The following is a 19,294-nucleotide window of genomic DNA, read 5'->3' as shown; positions in this document are numbered from 1 at the left end:
GCTCCTAACTAACACACATTCTTCCCCCCCCCCCCCCCAGGCACTGTACTAGAAAGGGTTAATCGTGTAGGAATACAGGAAACCAGGAATTCAGCCGCAATAAAGAAAATGTTTTTCTGAATGTACATTATATTCATGCCATTTTCAGGACGTAAATGGCAAACTTAGGGTTAACATTGGACGTTGCATTGTACAGTAGTGTGCAGCATTTAAAATGACGGCATAACAAGGACGTGTGGCAGTGTGCCGGCGAATGTCTTCATATAAACAAAGAAGACATGTTGGACAGGCCGTATTCCTCCATGACGAGTAAAATAGTGTTGTTTACAAATTATTTTTACATTTCCGCTGGTTTGTTGGCAACAAGAACACCCTTTTTTGGCTGAAGGCAGAATAAGGCAGTGACAGTAAAATCAAGAGTTCTGCACTGATTGCACTGCTACAGATAGCCACTTATAAATGTGTGCGGCTGTTGATGCAAAATGTCTTCTCTTCATTACTATAAAAAGAAGTGGTGCGAGAGCCCTGAGGGAATGTTTTGGCTGTGTGTTGTCCTCATTTGATTGGCTCGTAAAGCTGGAGGTCTAGTTTGACCCAAACCTCTCCAGTAGGGACTTCGTGCAGTAGGAGGCGACGGTTCGCTGCACCTTTGCTCTCCATCTCTTTCTTTATGGTGGCCACGGGAACTTCAGTACGACCCAGGAAATCTGAAGAGGCAGAAAACTGTCATTTAGTAAAACTGATAAAATGACAAAGAAATGCACGTCTTCAAGGGATTTCAAATATTAGTCGAGGCTGATTGAGACAGCTTTTGAGGACAATACCAACGTCAGTATGTCAACAGATAAAGATCTTTTGCAGATAGAGATACACTATATGTGATGAGCAAAGAACGAAAAGACAGAACACAGAAAAAAAGGATTGCAGGTGATGTCTGTTGCTTAAAAGGCTAAAGAAGCAAACATCAGCGTCTGCTTTGCAACCAGTGATTATGTGCGTTTCCTTCATTCTGCACAGGCAGGTTCAAATTGGACAAAAAGCCGAACGATCCATTCTGTTTGTGTGTCTCTGATCCACTGACCGTCTGGTGAGAACTGGTCTTTCTCAAACACAGTGATACACAGGATGTCCTGGTAGAGGTCTTTGACAAAGAACTGGCAGTTGAAGTTCCACTTTGGGTTGAGAGTGTCGCCGATCGGTCGGGACGTGTAGCACTGGGCCCCCATCGTCAACTCACAGTACGGATTGCTCTTACCTGGAGGGAAGTTATATGGGTCGTTAAATTAACCGGAGGCAACAGGGAGCAGCGGTGGGCTCTGCATTCCTTCACAAGGCCTTACCGTTGGGCTTACAGGCTTTGAGCTCCTGGGCTTCAGTGACGGTTACCAGCAGTCGGCCGATGCCGCTGGTCTTCAGGGAACGTGCTAAAACAAAAACACACAGACATCAGATGTCCGCCCAAAACACTCCCATCGCATATTTTGCAGCTGGAATGGCTGCTGTTGTGACGAATGTGTGGACAAAACAGGTGCTTATACAATTCGGGGGCGATTCCAAAATTATTCTGGGAGGATAATTCTCAGAATGTTCTGAAGGGAGGGTAGGGAGAGCAGGTGTGGGTCTTTTAACAAAGTTCTATTTTAGCCATTGCCTGCTAGATTGATTAAAGCAAATCTAAAAAATTACTTTTTCCCCATCACAATACACAGTACAGTTGGTTCCTTCCTTAACTTTAGTTTCACAAAATGAAGGGTCCAAAGATAAGATCAAGAATGCAAGGGAGGGTCTTGTAATATATTCAACCACAATAATTACTGTACAGTGTGCTGAGAATACGTATGTGGTTATTAATTCAGTGTAATTCAATATGTGTATGTACACTGTCAGATCTTCCAGCACACACACGCACACACACTCACATGGTGATTAGGTTCACTGTGTTTACCTTGGTAAGCCTTCTCTCTCTTTTTCTTCTCCGTCTCTATGAATTGTTCAGATGCTGCTTTGATTTTCTGGACCCACGTTGTCCTACGGACACAGTACATACATGTGTCCTTTAGAGACAATACGATCAGGTGATTGGTTATTAAGCTTGCGAACGTTAACATGTGCATGCGTACCTCTCGTTCAAGGTCTCAGTTTTGAGCGTGTAGACTCGGTCGATGTGCGAGACGTGGAAGATTGGATCATCGCTGGACGGGTCCGCTGGCATTTTTACCAACACCTCATTGAGAAACAGTGGCTGGGGAAGAAAATGAAGTGATCAATGACTGTATGTCATACATAATCAAAGCACCACCTATCCCTTTCTGCACAGGTGCCATCACGTATTTGGGAATACATATTTCCCCCAGGCTGTCACAGCTGTTCACACTCAACTTCACTCCATTACTTAAAACAATAAATGACGACCTCCTCCGCTGGATGAACCTACCATTATCACTCATGGGCAGAATAGCTACAGTTAAAATGACAATACTTCCTAAAATAAATGACCTGTTCACAATGATACCATCTCAACCCACCCACTCCTGGTTCAAGTCGCTTGACTCAATCGTTACTCAATTCTACTGGAAAAATAAAACGCCAAGAATTAAACTGGCCACTCTACAAAAACCAAAAACACGAGGAGGACTTGAAGCTCCACATTTTTTTCACTACTCTCTAGCAAATAAACTTCAGTACATTCTTAAATGGATCCACCCCAACCAATCAGACAACACATGGTTAGATATAGAACAGACAGTTTGTAAGGACATTCAGATTTCTGACTTACCATTTTTAAGCCAATTTATCAAACGCCATCCTTGTTTCAATATCCTAACAACAGCAGAAACTCTGACAGCCTGGTGGAAATTCCACAAAATCACTAACATCACTTTTGCACCTTCAAATTTTACTCCCATATGGAACAATCCTGATTTTCTAAGTCACAAGACACCTCTAAATCTCCACACATGGTCCGCTAAAGGCATCACTCATCTGAAACACATCTTCAGTAACAACACCATGGTTTCATTCCCTCACTTGGTTCAGAAGTACGGCATCAGGAGCAATCAATTTTTGGAATATCTGCAACTCAAATCATCCGTTCAATCCAAACTTAATATTCAGGCCACTAACCTAGAATTACCCCCCTCAACCTCAGAATTAATTAATATCCCCTCTTCATCTCAAAAATATGTTGAGTAATATCACAGTCTGACAAAACATCATCCATACCATCAAGAAAATGGGAATCAGACCTATCCATCACTCCTGATGCTGATTTCTGGAACCAAATCGGCAATAACATCTACTTCATGACTAAAAATGCCAATTTACAACTAATACAGTATAAAATACTTCACAGAATTCATTACACCGGGCAAAAAATGTTTCAAATGGGATTCACGTCAGATATCTGTCCACATTGCACTCAAAACAGCCCGGAGAGCTTTGTTCACGCCACCTGGCACTGCACACCAGTTCATCACTTTTGGGAAGAAATAAGTGAGTCACTGTCTGTCTTCCTGGGCTGCCTCGTCCCTTTGTCCCCTTCACTGTGCTTACTAGGAGACATCTCAACAATACATCGGAGTAAAACAAACCGCAAATTACTCCTTGTGGCCCGAACTGTGGCCAAGAAAACTATCCTCATGAACTGGAAATCAAGGAACAACACACACATCGCACACTGGAGAAACTTAATGACAGAATATATTTCAATGGAAAATCTAACCTCATCCCTCATATACAATACAACAGAACACCATTCCACCTGGTCATCCCTCACTATGTTTCTGCAAACGTGACACCACCCATTCTATTCATATTGAAAGATGTATAGTATATATACCGGCATATATATATTTTTTTTTTGTGTGTATTTTGTTACTGTTGTTGATTTCTGTTTTGTTTTTCTTGCCGGACAACCAATTGAAACCCACGTACATGCATACATGAACATCCATATGCACACATACTTACCTGTTTTTCATTTTTTCATATTTTTTTTAATTATTATTATTTTATATATATTTGTTTTTCCTCCATCTCAAAAGGCTCAAGGACATTCTCACACACACACACGCACACATACACACACACTGACTGTATGATATTTGCTGGCTTTTATCCCACTGTTCTCGTCATCCTCTTGTTGTTATGTCTATTTATTGTCTTAATATTGTCTCGTGTCTTTCAATAAAAAGTATTTAAAAAAAAATTCAAATTAAAATAAAAAAAAAATAAATAATCAAAACAGCGCATGTACTATTTTAACACCACAGAAGGTATTTATATTCCTGTCTACGGTCAGCGCCGAGCCTGTCGCTTACTGTTTTGTACATCTTCAGCTGTATGCTGGTCTTGAGGCTGAATAGCTTGTCTGGTCCTGAGGAGGAGAAGGACTTGGCGCTGTGCGTGAGGAGGAGGAAATCATTGAAGAGGAAAGCCCACAGCTCCCTGCTGCTTTTGCTTTTCTGAAGCCGACCGCTGTGGAGCAGCTTGCGAGGCCCGAGGCAATTAGTCAGCGAATTGAAGACCAAGTGCTGAAAGACAGTAAAGACGGGCATGACTGAGGAGAGAGGTAGGAAAGGACGAACACGATCGAGTACAGTCAGTGCTTGAGTGGAAAAATGCTACTAATGCTATCTATCTATTTGTTTTGGCAACAGGATAAATCCTGATGTGAAAGAGACGTGAAACTGAGTTATTGCAAAGCAATCGAGCAGAATCCATCACAGTGGCATCCAACCTAAAACGCACTGTAGAGGACGTTTACAACTGTACTTTACTGCAGCGATAAAATATTGACATTTATAGACTCCTTAGAAAAATGTCTGAAAGTGTTTACCTCTATCGGTCCGTCACACTGCACGTGGCTCTGTGTCCACTCCAGCCTGTCTGAGTTGTCCTTCTCCCGGACCCCCTCGTTGACCTGAGAGCACAGCTCCTCGGCCCGCTCCAGAGCTTCTCTCAGGGGGCTGCGGTCCGCGTGGCCGTCTGGGGTGTGCTCCAGGATCTGACCAACCGGGAAGAGGAAAGGAGGGAGAAGTGGAATCACACAATGAATATCAGGGGAGAAAAAAAAAGTAGTGGGTGGGGGGGGCGTTGTAATTAGACATACAGTGAGTATATTTTCCACATACGTTCTTTATGAGCAGGGGGTAGCGCGTGATCCTCTGCATGGGCTTGAGCAGGAAGCTGGACAGTGGCATTCCTTTACAGCGGTAGTTAGTGGCTATCTTCTGCTCAAGGACAGGCACACAGTGAGAGAGAAAAAGATACCTTATTGTCTGTTTTTGTCCCTTTGTTTCTCCCTTGTCACGACCCATTATCAGCAACCCGTACCTTGAGGAAGTTTTTGAAGTCAGGCTGGTTGTGGGTTCTGCTCTGCAGCAGGGCGGCGGCGTTGAGCTGGCAGGAGCAGAAGCCGATGTAGGGCTGCATGTGCGCGAGCTCCGACGCCAACAGGTCGCCAATCAGCTGAACCGGCATGTTCTCTCCTTCGGTCTTTTTACGGACACGCAGCGCTCTGGAAAACAATGGATGATGATGATGATGGAGAACAGGATTCTTCTTACATCTTCATTAGTAGATCAAAATCAGTTTTACTGCGGATTTTCAATTAAATCACTTTTAATCATTCAATCATTTGCAGTTGCTTCCTTTAACACATAGTAGACAACAACCTCCAATGAAGAAGCTCATGGACATAAGATTTCCCAGAATGCTTCATGAAAGGTGGTGCGTGGTACCTACTTGAGTAATTTGGTGTTGCACATAATCAGCTCCCTCCAGTTAACAAAGATCACTCCCATCTCAGCTTCTGTTAGCTGGCCTGACTCGGACATGGGCTTGTAGAAGACCTAATGCAAAGAGACAGAAAAATTAAACACGATAGAAAAACACCTGTGTGTGTGTGTGTGTGTGTGTGTGTGTGTGTAGGTGTGTGTGTGTGCGTGTACGTTCGTACCTCTAGAACCAGCTCCAGGTCTTCCACGTAGGTCTCCTCGGTCTGGATGAGCTCGTGGATGTAACCCTGCCTCTTCCTCTCCTGAGGGGTCATTGTGTCCAACGTCATCAGGTCAGCGCACCCTACGGCGTACACACGTGCACGCATGCACGCGACACACAAGCATGTGCATCACACACAAAATGTGAAAATACTTTTCTGTCAATCATCAACACAGTGTCTGGGGAAATTACAGCAAGCACTCTCGTCAGAAACACAACACACGGAGCATGTTAAAATCTGCATTTATTGTCGGCTCTATATTTTCTTTACATTGAATGCACAGACAGAAGAGTGAGGCACGTTGTACATGAACTCAGGGATCATAGCAGGCAATGCTAACGCTAAGGTCGCTGCATTAAAGGAAAGTGAAGCACCCTTCATGGAGGGGTGCTCACCCCTAATGGTTGCATAGAGTAAATGAGTAAAGGAGCAAATGCTCAAAGGAAAGAGCAGTGGAAGACTCCGCTCGTAGTCTTTGAGGTTCAAACTTGGCAGAAGTCGGACGTGAATGTCAGCAGTGCGGCGTCATTATCTCTGGATCTACTCGTACCAGTCGGCACGCTAATATTTGTGAGTTTTTTTAGTTTTTTTTTGCTGGTGATATCACAGTTCAGTACAGGATGAGTGTCGACCTTAATCGCTTGGAAGCATTAATAAATGGAGTGCATCAGAAGAGAATAATTCAATCACAATTCTTTTTAGTACGAGCAACGCGTCAGCAAGCAGCAATAAAGGTTATTGGTGAATTAAGCAACAGTCAGTCTTCACGTTGGTCCATTTTTAGCACGGTTTAGTGTCGTTAGTGCAAGAATGAGTGACCCTGTTGAAGAAGTCGTACTAACTCATAGCCTTTAGAAAACTAAATGACTTCAGTCTGATTATATTTACAGATTATTTTCATTATACTATGTTACTAAACTTTTGTGATATAATATATTTCCATTCATCTTTAGCAAAATTGCACATTTCATGCTTTTGCATCAGAGGGACAAAAAGCCTCTAAAACACGTCGAGCTGCCTCTGCCTCCCCCGGTTAATTAGTTAGTGAAAGAAACAACAAGGGGAACACAGAAGAGGCGAGAGCGAGGGGGAGAAATAAATGCCTTATAGAAGATGACAGAGGGGAAGGTAAAGGAAGCGAAATCAAATTTAAAAAGAGACCAAAAACATAGAGAAGCACAGAACAACACCGTCCTAAACGAGTGAGGCGGAAAGCGAAGAGCCGGGCTGTTCTTGCTGACGGCTGGGCTTCCTGTTGCGACAGGGCAATTCAGATTGGCTCAGACAGAAGGGGGAAGAGGAAGAGGAGGAGGAGGAGGAGGAGGAAAAAGAAGAGGAGTAGAGAGGAAAGCCAGCATTACTGTCCTACAGAGGAAACAGAAAAAAAGAGATGAAGTGGAGGAGCGGGAGGGGGAGGTGAGTGAGATGAAGGAGAGACGGAGAGACATTAATATAGTTTTTATATTAATGCTGGACTCTTACATGCAAATGCATTAATAATGTATTCCTGGAAATGTAAATGTTTTTACTATTCGTATCAGCTGGAGCATGATGGTAGTTTCTTCCTCTCTCTCTCTCTCTCTGATGAAGCGCAGGCCTCGTGTGTGTGCTCGGGTGTGTACGAGTTCATTAGAATTAAAATTTCATTGTGTTTTGTGTCTGCGGCTTTAACAAGTTCATCCTAATTAAACGTCCAGAGCGTTCGCTCTTGTTAACAGAGATCGACTGCTGTGGGGAGAACACGCAGGCTATGAATACTAATTCAAACGTACACCTCTTGCTTAAGAACGGGCACTTAAAACGAAAAGAAAGAAATCAGGCCAGCTATGTGAATTACACCCAACAGAGCAGTCATCAGTGTACTGTACACACAGCAGTATGCAAAGTGGAAAAAGTGCATTGTCCGTTATCTTTACCTACCTTATCAATCCTCCCAGTCCAAATTAAGCTTCCAAAATGTGACTGATTACGATGAAAACATGTGCTCTTACTTTGAAACTGATCAGTGGTTGTTCCCTTCTCTTCTGTGACCCAGTGATTTGTTGGAAAGACATTTTGGGCAAAATGCTCTTGCACTTTCTTGCCGAGAGGTTAATGTTAGTTTTAACTTTTGGACGGAGGTTTTCTCCCTGCTTCCTGTCTTTATGCTAAGCTAACCGCCTGCTAGCCCTAGCTTTAATTCATATAATAGACAGACATTCTCGGCAAGAAGATGCATGAACGTTGTTCCCAAAGCGTCAAACGATACCTTTCAATGATTTTTAATTGTTGGTGCAGACACTTAAAAGGGCAAAAATAAATATTCATTTGACTTCTTTTGTCTTGTTAATTTAGGGAGGTGTGAGACACCAATCATTTCAAAAAGTATCACACCCAAAGTATGTTGGGATTGAGCCTCTTTAGTGCAGTGGGTTCATGTTCAACACTTATCATATTGTCAGCAACAAGAGAGAAGTTTCTTTCTCCAGCTGATAAATGTTTCATCATTTTCCATTTGTCTTATTTTCCCCCACAATAATTCAAACTACATGTGTGCATTATCGATTTTCTCTCAAGTAGACAGAGAAATATTGTCCCTCTGTGAATAAAGCCGTAAAGGCAGAAAGAAAACTTGAGGTTTACTCACATTGCTGACTGGGGTCTGATTCTGTTGTCATCTTCACATAATTGGTGGGCAGCAGGCCTGTGACCCCATTGGCGTCTCCTTTCCACCAGTCAGGGTTGGTCTTGTCCAGAATGCTGATCAGCTGACCCTTGGAGAAGCTCAGCTCATCCCGATTGGCAGCGGTGTAGTCGTACATTGCAATAACTTGGCACACTGAGGGTTCAGAGGCACAAATGGGGTTTTGTAAGGACGTGAGTTTAAGCATGTTCATAAGTTAGATGGTTCAGTTTTCTGGATTTTTGCTTGCGGAGTGGAACCAGGAATGGCAATGTTGCTCCACCACTTTGGATCAGACTGAATTATCTCAACAACTGTTTGATAGAAAGCTGTGACCTTTTCTACAGACATTCTGGGTCCCCAGAGGATGAATCCTACTGACTTTGGTGATCCCTTGACTTTTCATCTAGCACCACCACGAGGTTGACATTTGGGATTGTAAGTGAAAGGTCTTGACAACTATTGGATGGATTGAACATTAGCATTTAGCTCACGGGACTGCTAGCATGGCTGTAGACTCTAAATCTTGTTAAATGTCATCAATCTATTGATAAAGCCAAGATTTTTGGGGGTTTTACCAGACATAATAGAGCAGTAATTGGATATTTGTGAAATTCACAACAATGCAGTTTTACCATAATTCACAAAATGACAGAAACTACATTATGCAACTCTGAATTGTGTACACTCATTCCAGATTAATCAGTCACTGTAATTTAATAGCATCTTGGTTCCATACTTTCATGCATTAAAGCATATTTTTGCGTTTAATGTCAAAATCAGAGACACAGAAACTCATATTGGCAGCGTTGTCAAAGTAATCGTGGCCAAGAAATGTGTGCCCGCTTGACCATGTAAGACAGAGGCGATTTATCACTGTGTTCAAAGTGTGTCAGCACCTGGCAGGGGGGAGGGGGAGGACTTGCTGCTGGAGGGGCCGAGGAGCTTGACGTGAGAGGAATGAAACCAGCCTCTCTGCCGCTTCTTGCCTCGAGCCTGGAGGGCAAAGAGCCAGTGAGAGTAATCAGTCGCCTGCTGGTTCAATTCTGAAATCTAAAATTGATGAATTCATTTTGTCAGATTTCAGTCTCAACAGGTAAAAAAACAACCTACACTGAATCGTGACAGGTCTTTACTGTGAATTTATATTCTCTGCCGTCATAAATCAAGCCAAAGCTCAACCTAAAGTCTGTGAAATGACAAATCCTACTTGACTGAACTTAATCCAAATATAAATCAGTTCATTCTTTCCTTAGGGTATTGAACAATTTGACAAAGCTGTGGTAATCCTCCAACAATGTTCATTCAAATTGTGACTGTCCTGTCTGAACTGTCCCCCAGCTGCAAACTTGACTCATTACTGTCTCATTACTGTGTCAAACTGTTCACTGAGAGTTTCAACAGCTACAGCGGCTGCATCAGCACCAAGTAGGCAGTTAGGATCGACCTCTCGCTGCTGCAGATGCACGACCTATAGACAACCCTGTTATTACTCCTCTTACCTCACCAGCTCTCCATTGATCCGACAAGTCAGCAGATACAAAAACATCGACAGCACCAGCAGCGATAAATCTACTGACATCGAGTCAGTTTTCATGATACATTAAACCTGTCTGTGCACCGTGTTGCAACACATGTTTCTTTTGAATCTATTAATAAAGCATTTGATATTTTTCATCGTATTATATATTCATTTATATTTTCTTAGCATTCCTTGAACTGCACATCAGCATTAAGAGCCAAATGAATTCTTGTAAAACCTTGTTAATGCCATTTTTAAGTTTTAACATTTTTCTTGTATTCTTATAGATGTATGTATATACATAAATATAGTATGTACACACACTGACCTGCAGTTCCCCGAGCCACCAGCCAGTGGAGTTCTTGGCCAGGACCACAATCAGTTGCCCTGGCGAAAGATGCAGCTGATGCATCATCGGGCCGACGGCGCTGGTGGTGACTGCCTGAGCTATCTCTGTTGACAAAAGAGATACAGCCGAGGGTGGATTTAGATCAGGTCAATGTCAAGAGCATAATAGAGTTCGTCAGCAGACTGTGACAGTCTTTGTGTGTGTGTGTGCAGTATTTGTGAGACTCACCAGGCTTTTTGATTGGAGCTCCAGGTTTTGACACCTGAATTAATAAAGTTGCAGTACATTAAGGAGTAAAGTAACAAATCAGTGAATTACATTCAAAATTAAAGAACATATATATATATATATATATATATATATATATATATATATATATATATATATATATATATATAAATAAAAGGTTTACAGCTGACTGATCTTTGCAATATTCCTTAACATATAATACACTTTATACAATTAATAAAATTAGAAACACAAATCTGTGTCACCTCTGGCTCAACAGGTCGGACATAGTTGGAGGGGAAAACTCCGGTCCGATCCCCGATGCATCCTCGCCACCATTCTCCTTCTCTCTCCGTCACCATGACAAGATCTCCCTCAACAAACGTCAGGTCCCCCGTCTCTGGGCTCTCATACGTGTACAAAGCCACGTACTCTGGTTTGGATAAAACACAAGAGTAAGTCAGAGCAACATATCCGACAGTTGGCTTGTTGTCATGATTAAACGTAGAGACATATCAACTATTCTTACCTTCTAGCTGAACAGAATCAGATGTGTCAAATGCATCCACACTGGAATGGGAACAACACAAAGTCAATATAGTCTTACGATCAGCTTAAAGTTGGCATCAGAGAGGTGCGTGTACTCTTGTGTGTCCTCGTACTCCGTGCTGCCTCCCGTCTCCAAAGCGACGTAGCTTTTGGGGAACCATCCCTGAGTCCCGTTGAGCTGTCCCAACCACCAGTCTTCCCTCTGCTGCAGCACGCCGATGACGTCGCCCTGGGAGAAGCTCAGCATCGCAGTGATGACGTCGCCCGTGCCGGAGGCCAGGTTGAGGTTCGTTTCCGAGGTGGCTGACCACGAGGAGACGGCTCGAGCCAACAGAGGGACGGAGGACTGAGGAGTGGGATGAGAAGGGCAGCAGCGGTTTCACATTACAATTCAACAATTCTTCTACGAAATCAAGGGAAACATAAAATCGACCTCTGGGCGAATCATCCTGATGTAAAGCAACTTCAAATATCTCAGATCACTTGACAATTTCTGACCATGAGATCTACTAACTTGGACTCAAGTCGTACTTGAGTTCCACACACAGCAATTGCATTGCTGAAGCTGTATGCTAATTCTTTAGATAACGCTGTGCCCTGTTCGAAGCAGACCGGACGGCATGCAGCAGATGATAGAACCTTCATTACAAAACACAAGGGACTTGAGACTTGACCCACAAAGACTTGACTTGGAGCGTCTCCGCTACTAACACTGATGTTATTTATTGGGAGATCTGTAAATGTCTGTGTGACCCACAGAAAGGCAAACAGAGAGAGGAACTCTCATAGGGAATAGCTATAAATATACAGCCATGCTGCTGAAGATGTATACGTGTGTGTGTGTGTGTGTGTTGGTGACAGCAGCAGTGCGTGTTCCAAGCCAGACCTAGATAGTTGCCTGCCAAAGCCTGTTTATATCTCAGATATACTATGAAGGCAGACATCACTAAACCGACAGAGCAACAAGCTGTAATCACAACCGTGACATAAAATCACCGTACAAAGTTGATATGGCAACATGTTTATCAAACAGTTGCTTATTTACACATGCAAACAGATATAGAGAAAAACTAAACGAAAGTCCAATATTCACTCTCCTTTTGCCACCAACTCCTGAGGGTAATATCTGGCTTTTTAGCTGCCAATATACTTTGTCTGTGAATATATAACAGCTGGAAATGATGCTGATGAGAGCGGTGTGACGGAGCGAAACCAGTAAAGTTACGGGACGGAAAACCAAAACAATGAGCTGAAAGAAGCTAAAAAGCTCCGTAGAGCTGAGTTGTATAATTCTTTGGGTGTTTTTCATTACAAGTGACTTCTTTCACATGAGCATTTATTTGATCCATTATTAAAATAAAAAATATTAACAATAGCAGGTTCAATGATAAAATGGCAGCACAGGGAGGCCTTAAATATTCCAACAGCTCATACAAGTGCTTTTGAAAATACATTACGAGAACCTTTATTCTAACGTTGCTCCTGTATAAACGTGGCTACTCTATCCAGAGGTAGAATGCTAATCTCTGAACTGACACAGCAACAAAACAGGGTTTCAAGTGGAGCTTTACCTGCGAAGCGTCCGATCGGGCAGGAACAGTCCTGTCGCATGCTACCTTCTTGTCTGGGACTCTGGGTTAAACAGGAGGGACAAACCATTAGGGAAGGAGCCAACACAAGAATAAAAGCAACCCAAGAGAGGGGTAGCAGAACATGCAATGCCCAAAGCACGACTGTTATAAAAGGCCGTCCCATCCCGTGTCTTCCCGTTACCTTGTGTTAAGTGGCGGTGGCGGCGGACGGGACGATTTTCCAGGCGATGAAGGGGCCGTTGTCTCGGTAGTAGAGGGGGTCGGACATTTCTCCGCGTAACTCTGGGGGAACCAGCCCCTGTTTCCCTGGTAAGTCCCGCAAAACCAGCCAGGCTCACCGACGGTCTGCTCATCCACCTGCATCATGAAAAACGCTGCTTAATCACCGGCAATCAGGCATAACACGGTGATGATGGTAAAACGTGTTGTTTCCCAGCTGCAGTCAGGAACAATAACTATTACAGAGCAACGTACATAAAGACATCCATCACACCAAATGTAATTGTTACGTTGCACATATGGTGTTTTTGTCCACTAGACTGTGTTTATTCATCAAATATTGTTTTACAAACTGACAAATATTACCACAAAACTATATGTTATCGCAATGCTCAGCATATCAGAAATTGTTTGAAATCGCAATAAGTTTGTTTTATGACACAAGTATCGTGATAATATTGTCTGGAGGGGCTTCTGGTGATTCCCAGCCCTGATGGTAAATGTGTGAGTACGTGATTCAAACACAGTGCGAGTGCATCTCGTACCTCTATCAGGCCGTCTGCGTCTATACTCAGCTCGTCTGCGTTTCGGGCAACAAACGAGTACAGAGCTCGATACGTGGTCAGCTCGGACGGTCGCTGAGCCACCAACACCTGCTGTTGTTCTCCTCTTTCCTGCTCTTCTTTGCTGCTACTCCTCCTCTGCTCCTCCTCCTCCTCCTCCTCTTCTTTCCGTTTCCTTTCCTGCTCCTCCTCCTCCTCCCTCTTCCTCTTCTCCTTCTCCTCCTCCTCCTCTCGCCGTCTTCTCTCCTCTTCCTGCGCTTTCTCCTGGGCGGCTTGGAGGCAAGCCCGTGCCTCCCTCTCCTCCTCCTCCCTTTGTCTGGCCCTCTGCTCCTCCAGAAGCCTCCTTTGTCGCGCCTCCTCTTCCTCCTTCTCCTTCTCTCTTCTCTCTTGCTCTAACTTTGCCTGTCTGTGGAAAGTACATTTTGGGAATGAAGGTCACCTAAAATATCTCGAGAAACAACAGCCGATTCAAGCAAAGTACATTGTGAGTAATTTTACAGTCGCACTCACCTGGCTGCCTCCTCTTCCTCCCTCCTCTTCCTCTCCATCTCCTCCTCCCTGCGCCTCTGCAGCTCCCTCAGTTTCTCCTCTTTGACTCTGTGCAGGTCGTCCAGGACAGCCTGCTGCCTCACCTGCTTCTCCCTCAGCTCCTGATGCAGCCGTACAGAATGTACAATGCGTTGGAGAGAAATAAAAGACAGTTTACGACCGGTTTAACGAAGCAGAAAACAGTGTTGTGATCGGACACAAAACACAACACAAGTCGGTGCAAGCTTACATTCTGCTCCAACCACAAACAAGCCAAAGTAGTGGACGCACACAGCTGCACATTACATTTGCATTCAATGCATAGAAAGATGTGGCTGTGTTGCAAACGTCACCCCGACATACAGTATGTGGTGGTTTAAATAAATACACATTGTTGGTGCAACAGTCAAAACATGCAAAACTGATCTAAAATAAGTCCACAAACCAGCAGCCATTCACAGACACATGCAGATGTGTGTGTGTATGTACAAGCAGAGTTCATTTTCTTTCCCTTTTCTAACACATACATTGTGCAGGTTAAGCATTCCGTGTGTGTGTTTTACCCTCAGGGTGCATCCTGTTTACACAAAAAACACAGGCTCGAACAAAAAAGGGAAGACATGGTACCAAAGCAGAGCGCCATTTAATGATGAGTCCCAGGGATGAGCGAACAGATCGAATCATCACGGGATGAAAAGGAGAGGACGATTGACGATTGAGGCAAGAGGCGAGATGAAAAAAAACAACAACTAAAAAGGAGGAGGGGTGAAAAAGATTACACAGTGGGAGGTAAAGAGAGAGAGAAAGAGGGATAACCTTGATGAGAAGGAAGAGCTGGCTGAGACAGGCCAGCAGAGACAGAAGGCCCCGCAGGACACAGTCATCCATATCCCCGAGCTATGAAACACACAGTGTGATGATGGAGGGAAGGAAAGTGGGAGGAGAATAGAGGAGGGGTCGATATTCGAGATAAAAGGAGGAATACAGAGGTGAGTTGTGAGACGGATAAAAGGAGAAAAGGAAAGCAGAAAGAAAAGAAGCATCAGAAAGAAACACAATAAATGGAAAAAAACATCGACGAGAAAAAACATTTCCAGTTGGAGGGAAGCAGAGGGGGGGGGACAGAGGAGAGAAGGAAAGGTGTTAAAAGCTTTAAAAAGCAGTTCAGAAAAGAAAACAATAGAAGAGACCAAAAAAGAGAGCGAGCGCAACTATTGATGCTGCAACTATTAGTATTAGATTGGCGATATGTTGTAAGAAGATATGACATCATTCATCACAGGTATTCGATTTTCAGGCTGTCTACCAGCGAGCGTGCACGTCCGAGTCTGTGTGTCTGTGTGCAATGACGTTCGGTAACAAGGTGTTCTTTCCCTTCCTCAGGGGTGAAACTCAAAGACCCGCTGAACAAGATTTCACAGCTGCGTTCTCAGTGTGAAACTCACTTTTTTATTCTATTCCAATAAACCATCGCTGAAGGAAAAACAATAAAAAGAATGTTCTGCTTCCTAATATTGGTGTAATCCATTATATGGTTTTATTGGGAAACTTATTTGCTTTCTTGCAGAGAGTCAAATGAGAAAATTACCACTTTCGTGTCTGCGCATTCATTTTGGAATGAGCCAGTTGATTAGCTTAGCTAGCCGTCTACAGACTGGAAACAGGGGAATACGGCTCGTCTGGCTTTGTAGGTGATCCTAAACGTCTTCAAAGCTAAGCTGTGCTACCTAAAATAATCTATGAGTGGTCTGAACTACTCTGTAGTGGCCTGACCTGGCTCTTCCTGGGCTTGAGATGGGCTAAAAAGGTCACTCCCAGCCTCCGCATCCTGAACAAGTCTGTGCCGATCAATCACCTTCAGGTCCTTGTTGTACTGCTCCATCTGGGCCAGTTTGTCGGTGGTCTCCCTCTCCAGAGTGTCGAGCTGGTCCTTCAGCCTCCGGCAGTTCCCTCCTTTCTCCGTCACAGTCCCGGCCAGCAAGGTCAGAGTCACCGCTGCAAAGGCGAAATGTCAAAAGGTCAGAGGCAAGTGTCGGGAATCCGGTGACCGACGAGGTGTCCTGCGCGCCGTGCGACAGGCGTTTGTCACCCACGGGAGATTTTGTTGAGGTTGATGATTCGCAGCTTTTCTCTCAGCCTGTGTTGTTCTGGGACCAGCTGGGAGAGCTTCCTCTGCCAGTCCTAAGGCAAACACAGAGGCATACATACGAGCAGAAAATGAGGAAAAGAACAAACATTCATGGGAATGATTGAATAACTGTTTGACAGGGAGGAAGTTAAAGCAAAGGCATTTCTTCAACCTCAAACTGAAGCTGCAACGCGTTGACCTCTACGATGCGCGAGTCCCTCTTCTGATTGACGAGGTCCACCTCGGCCTTCAGAATCCGCCTCTTGCTCTGAGCGTCGCGGAGACGGTCTGAGATCAGCTTGTGCTTGTTACCCTGCGAGACCAGGCAAGAGGTGTCAGTGTGCTCCCCGTGCTTTCCTATGAGTGCTCATTTCTGAATGTCTCACCACATCCTGCAGCTCCAACTCGAGACTCTTCTTTTTGGCCCTGAGTCGAGAGATCTCCTCCTGCTCCCCCTCTTTCCTTCTGCCCAGCTCCTCTCTCTTCCCATGCTCCCACTCCTCCCTCTGGTGGCGCTCCATCTCCTGCTTCGCCGCCTGAAAGCACGAAGGAACATGGTCATCACAGAGGCATGGCGGTCCAGATGTTCGGCATCTCACAGGTGAGGCCATTTTCTCCAGCTCACCTCCTTCCTCTCCAGCTCTCTCAGCCTCTCCTCCTCCCTCTGTCTCTCCATTTCTCTCCGCCTCTCCTCCTCAAGCCTCCTCCGGTTTTCCTGCTCCCTTGCCTCCCTCTCCCTCCTTTCATGAGCCTCCCTCTCCTCCCGCTCTCTCCTCTCCCTCTCCTTTCGCCGCTCTTCCTCCAGAGCCAGCCGGCGTTTCTCCAGCTCGGCGCTGCCTCGCGCAAAGTTCTCCTTCAGCTTGTCCTCAAAGGACACTAAGGAGAGGCAAAGACAGACAGAGAGGTGTGACCCAGAGGAAGACAAAAGACTCAAATTATAAACACAACAAACTGTGTGCAGGGCATGCAGGACATTACCACTGCTCTTGGTCTTTAGTGCAGGTTCTATCTCTGGTGTTTCTATTAAACAGGTAGTTATGTAGGGCCCCGTTCCATTAACAAGCTCACTGGGCTTAATTCCTCCTCTGAAATATAAAAAAATAGACAATAATAAACAATAATGAATGTGTAAAATAATCCATTGATGTCAATCTGTGTGTGTGTTACCTGAGGGAAGGAGGCACCATGTCTTGAGGCAGTGTGAGGGGTAGCGGTCGGCCAGTTTTAGCCATGTCCACAAGGTGCATGGCCAGAATGAACTCATCAGCTTGCAGCTGACCGTCCTTGTCCACGTCTGCCAAGGACCTGTGTACGCGCAACAGCAAAACTTTCTTTGGTGAGAATATCGTGATTTTAAAGCAGCATGACGGTCTTCTTTAGAGGCAGCGAGACAAGCTGTCAAGTTGTGATTGTGTACGACTTCTATCTACTCATCCAGCAGACAAAGAGCAACATTAAGATTCATTAGCAGCAATGTTACTGACACACCTGGCTCATAATTCCTTTACTAGCCTTTTGGTGCTGGGCCAGTAGTGAATGTTTGATTTGTAAGAGCCTTTTTTGCTTCAATAAACCACAAAATGAGCTAAAATACAAAAAAAACTTATTTTATTGCTAGCTGGATCGCTGTTTATAGTATGTATAGCTGTACTTATTAAGAGGTATGATTTTGGTAAATGATAAACCAAGTGGCATTAAATCCTATTCATGGAAAGGTTTTGTGCCGTAAATCATGGAATTAAGCTTCACATAAAGGGAAGAAATTAGATTTGATGGTATTATGCATCTACATGTTCTGCCTGTCTGGTGATCAATAGATACCAGTATGAAGTAAATAAGGCACACAGCCAGAGATGTGGCTACTTGGCTACACACACACACACACACCTTATACTCACCAGATGGTGGCGAGCTGAGTCTGGGTCAGGTTGGATGCAATCAGCGCATTTCTAACCTGAGGTCCTGCAAAGTAAAGATAACATCAGAAATAATAACACAGTGAATTATCACGTCACCTGATGAATGAGCTGTCAAGCGGCGTTAAGAGCAATCACAAGAGTTCCGTGTGCGCATGCGTGTGTAAAGTGAAGCAGACGCAGAGTACGCTCTGTCAAACTTCAACCAAAAGTCCGCTCATGAGCAGCCAAGCGGTCCGGAGAACCTCCTGTTTGTTTTGGCTGGAGTGTGTACGTATGCGTGTGTCCGTGCGGGACCTACCAGACAAGTAGCCGCTCATGAGCTTGTCTAGCGTGTTGAACTGCTGACGGTACTTGAGCCTCGCGCCCTGCGGGACGGCCCAATCGCTTGCACCCGTCTTCGGAGAGTTACTGGCCAGCGACGTGGTGGAGGAAGAGTTTGAACTATGGACGAAGAGAAGAAAAAAAAAAAGGCATGATGTTCCACCAAGATATCACCTAAAGGGAAATTACAAAATAATATTACATGGTCAGTGTTCCCTTTCTCCGTTGTATTCGAGCCTCGACTTAAACCCACTAATTGCTCCGAGACTCCCTGGTGTTATCTCTCAGCTCTTAATTAGCTGTAGAGGAAGCAACCGACCACGTAGACAATGACTCTCTGCAACGAGACAGCGCTGTACACTCGGGCTAATCAGCCCTTCTGTTTTTATAGTAAACGCCTCTGCAGGAATAGCAATAGCATAGGCTGGGTCGATGGTGTTCATTTGAGAAGAATGTCCTTTTTCAGTCATTGTAGCTGAAATAGAAGAGGGGTCAGGGAGACAATGGGAGATGCAGTGCGGCATCCTCCCTCCGCCTTGGGGATATTTTTTAGTGTGTGTGTGTGTGTGTGCGTGAATGACTTAGTGCCACCAGTAGGGTATAAGTCACTTATACTAAAACTTGTTATGGTTCTGGGATAAAAACAGGACAAGATGCTTTTGCACACTGTGGAAATGCGAGTCGCATAGCAGTGACTTCTGTTGTTTGACTTC

General features: G+C 44.4%; 1 protein-coding gene across 1 annotated transcript in view; it reads right to left on the bottom strand.

Annotated features, from left to right (window-relative positions):
* Positions 1-19,294, bottom strand: part of itsn2a (intersectin 2a) — a gene marked incomplete at its 5' end in the record, with an annotated part of 44,378 nt that continues 25,084 nt past the window's right edge. Inside the window, 32 exons of the mRNA XM_079291211.1 lie at positions 1-707; positions 1,082-1,255; positions 1,341-1,424; positions 1,946-2,028; positions 2,121-2,242; positions 4,320-4,532; positions 4,838-5,005; positions 5,133-5,231; positions 5,335-5,518; positions 5,746-5,852; positions 5,960-6,081; positions 8,628-8,819; positions 9,563-9,659; positions 10,514-10,638; positions 10,763-10,796; positions 11,029-11,195; positions 11,292-11,332; positions 11,425-11,657; positions 12,883-12,943; positions 13,085-13,260; positions 13,668-14,091; positions 14,196-14,335; positions 15,030-15,110; positions 16,069-16,208; positions 16,307-16,394; positions 16,514-16,654; positions 16,728-16,877; positions 16,967-17,217; positions 17,320-17,426; positions 17,509-17,646; positions 18,240-18,303; positions 18,559-18,701. Of these exons, the coding sequence (XP_079147337.1) occupies positions 556-707; positions 1,082-1,255; positions 1,341-1,424; positions 1,946-2,028; positions 2,121-2,242; positions 4,320-4,532; positions 4,838-5,005; positions 5,133-5,231; positions 5,335-5,518; positions 5,746-5,852; positions 5,960-6,081; positions 8,628-8,819; positions 9,563-9,659; positions 10,514-10,638; positions 10,763-10,796; positions 11,029-11,195; positions 11,292-11,332; positions 11,425-11,657; positions 12,883-12,943; positions 13,085-13,260; positions 13,668-14,091; positions 14,196-14,335; positions 15,030-15,110; positions 16,069-16,208; positions 16,307-16,394; positions 16,514-16,654; positions 16,728-16,877; positions 16,967-17,217; positions 17,320-17,426; positions 17,509-17,646; positions 18,240-18,303; positions 18,559-18,701 (4,501 nt within the window). The 3' untranslated portion in view covers positions 1-555. The remainder of the gene's footprint in view (positions 708-1,081; positions 1,256-1,340; positions 1,425-1,945; positions 2,029-2,120; positions 2,243-4,319; positions 4,533-4,837; positions 5,006-5,132; positions 5,232-5,334; positions 5,519-5,745; positions 5,853-5,959; positions 6,082-8,627; positions 8,820-9,562; positions 9,660-10,513; positions 10,639-10,762; positions 10,797-11,028; positions 11,196-11,291; positions 11,333-11,424; positions 11,658-12,882; positions 12,944-13,084; positions 13,261-13,667; positions 14,092-14,195; positions 14,336-15,029; positions 15,111-16,068; positions 16,209-16,306; positions 16,395-16,513; positions 16,655-16,727; positions 16,878-16,966; positions 17,218-17,319; positions 17,427-17,508; positions 17,647-18,239; positions 18,304-18,558; positions 18,702-19,294) is intronic.

The sequence above is a fragment of the Melanostigma gelatinosum genome, assembly GCF_949748355.1.
Source record: "Melanostigma gelatinosum genome assembly, chromosome: 19".
In the NCBI taxonomy this organism is placed as follows: Eukaryota; Metazoa; Chordata; class Actinopteri; order Perciformes; family Zoarcidae; genus Melanostigma; species Melanostigma gelatinosum.
Note: the sequence above shows the minus strand (reverse complement) of the source record. Positions and strands in the feature narration are given on the sequence as shown.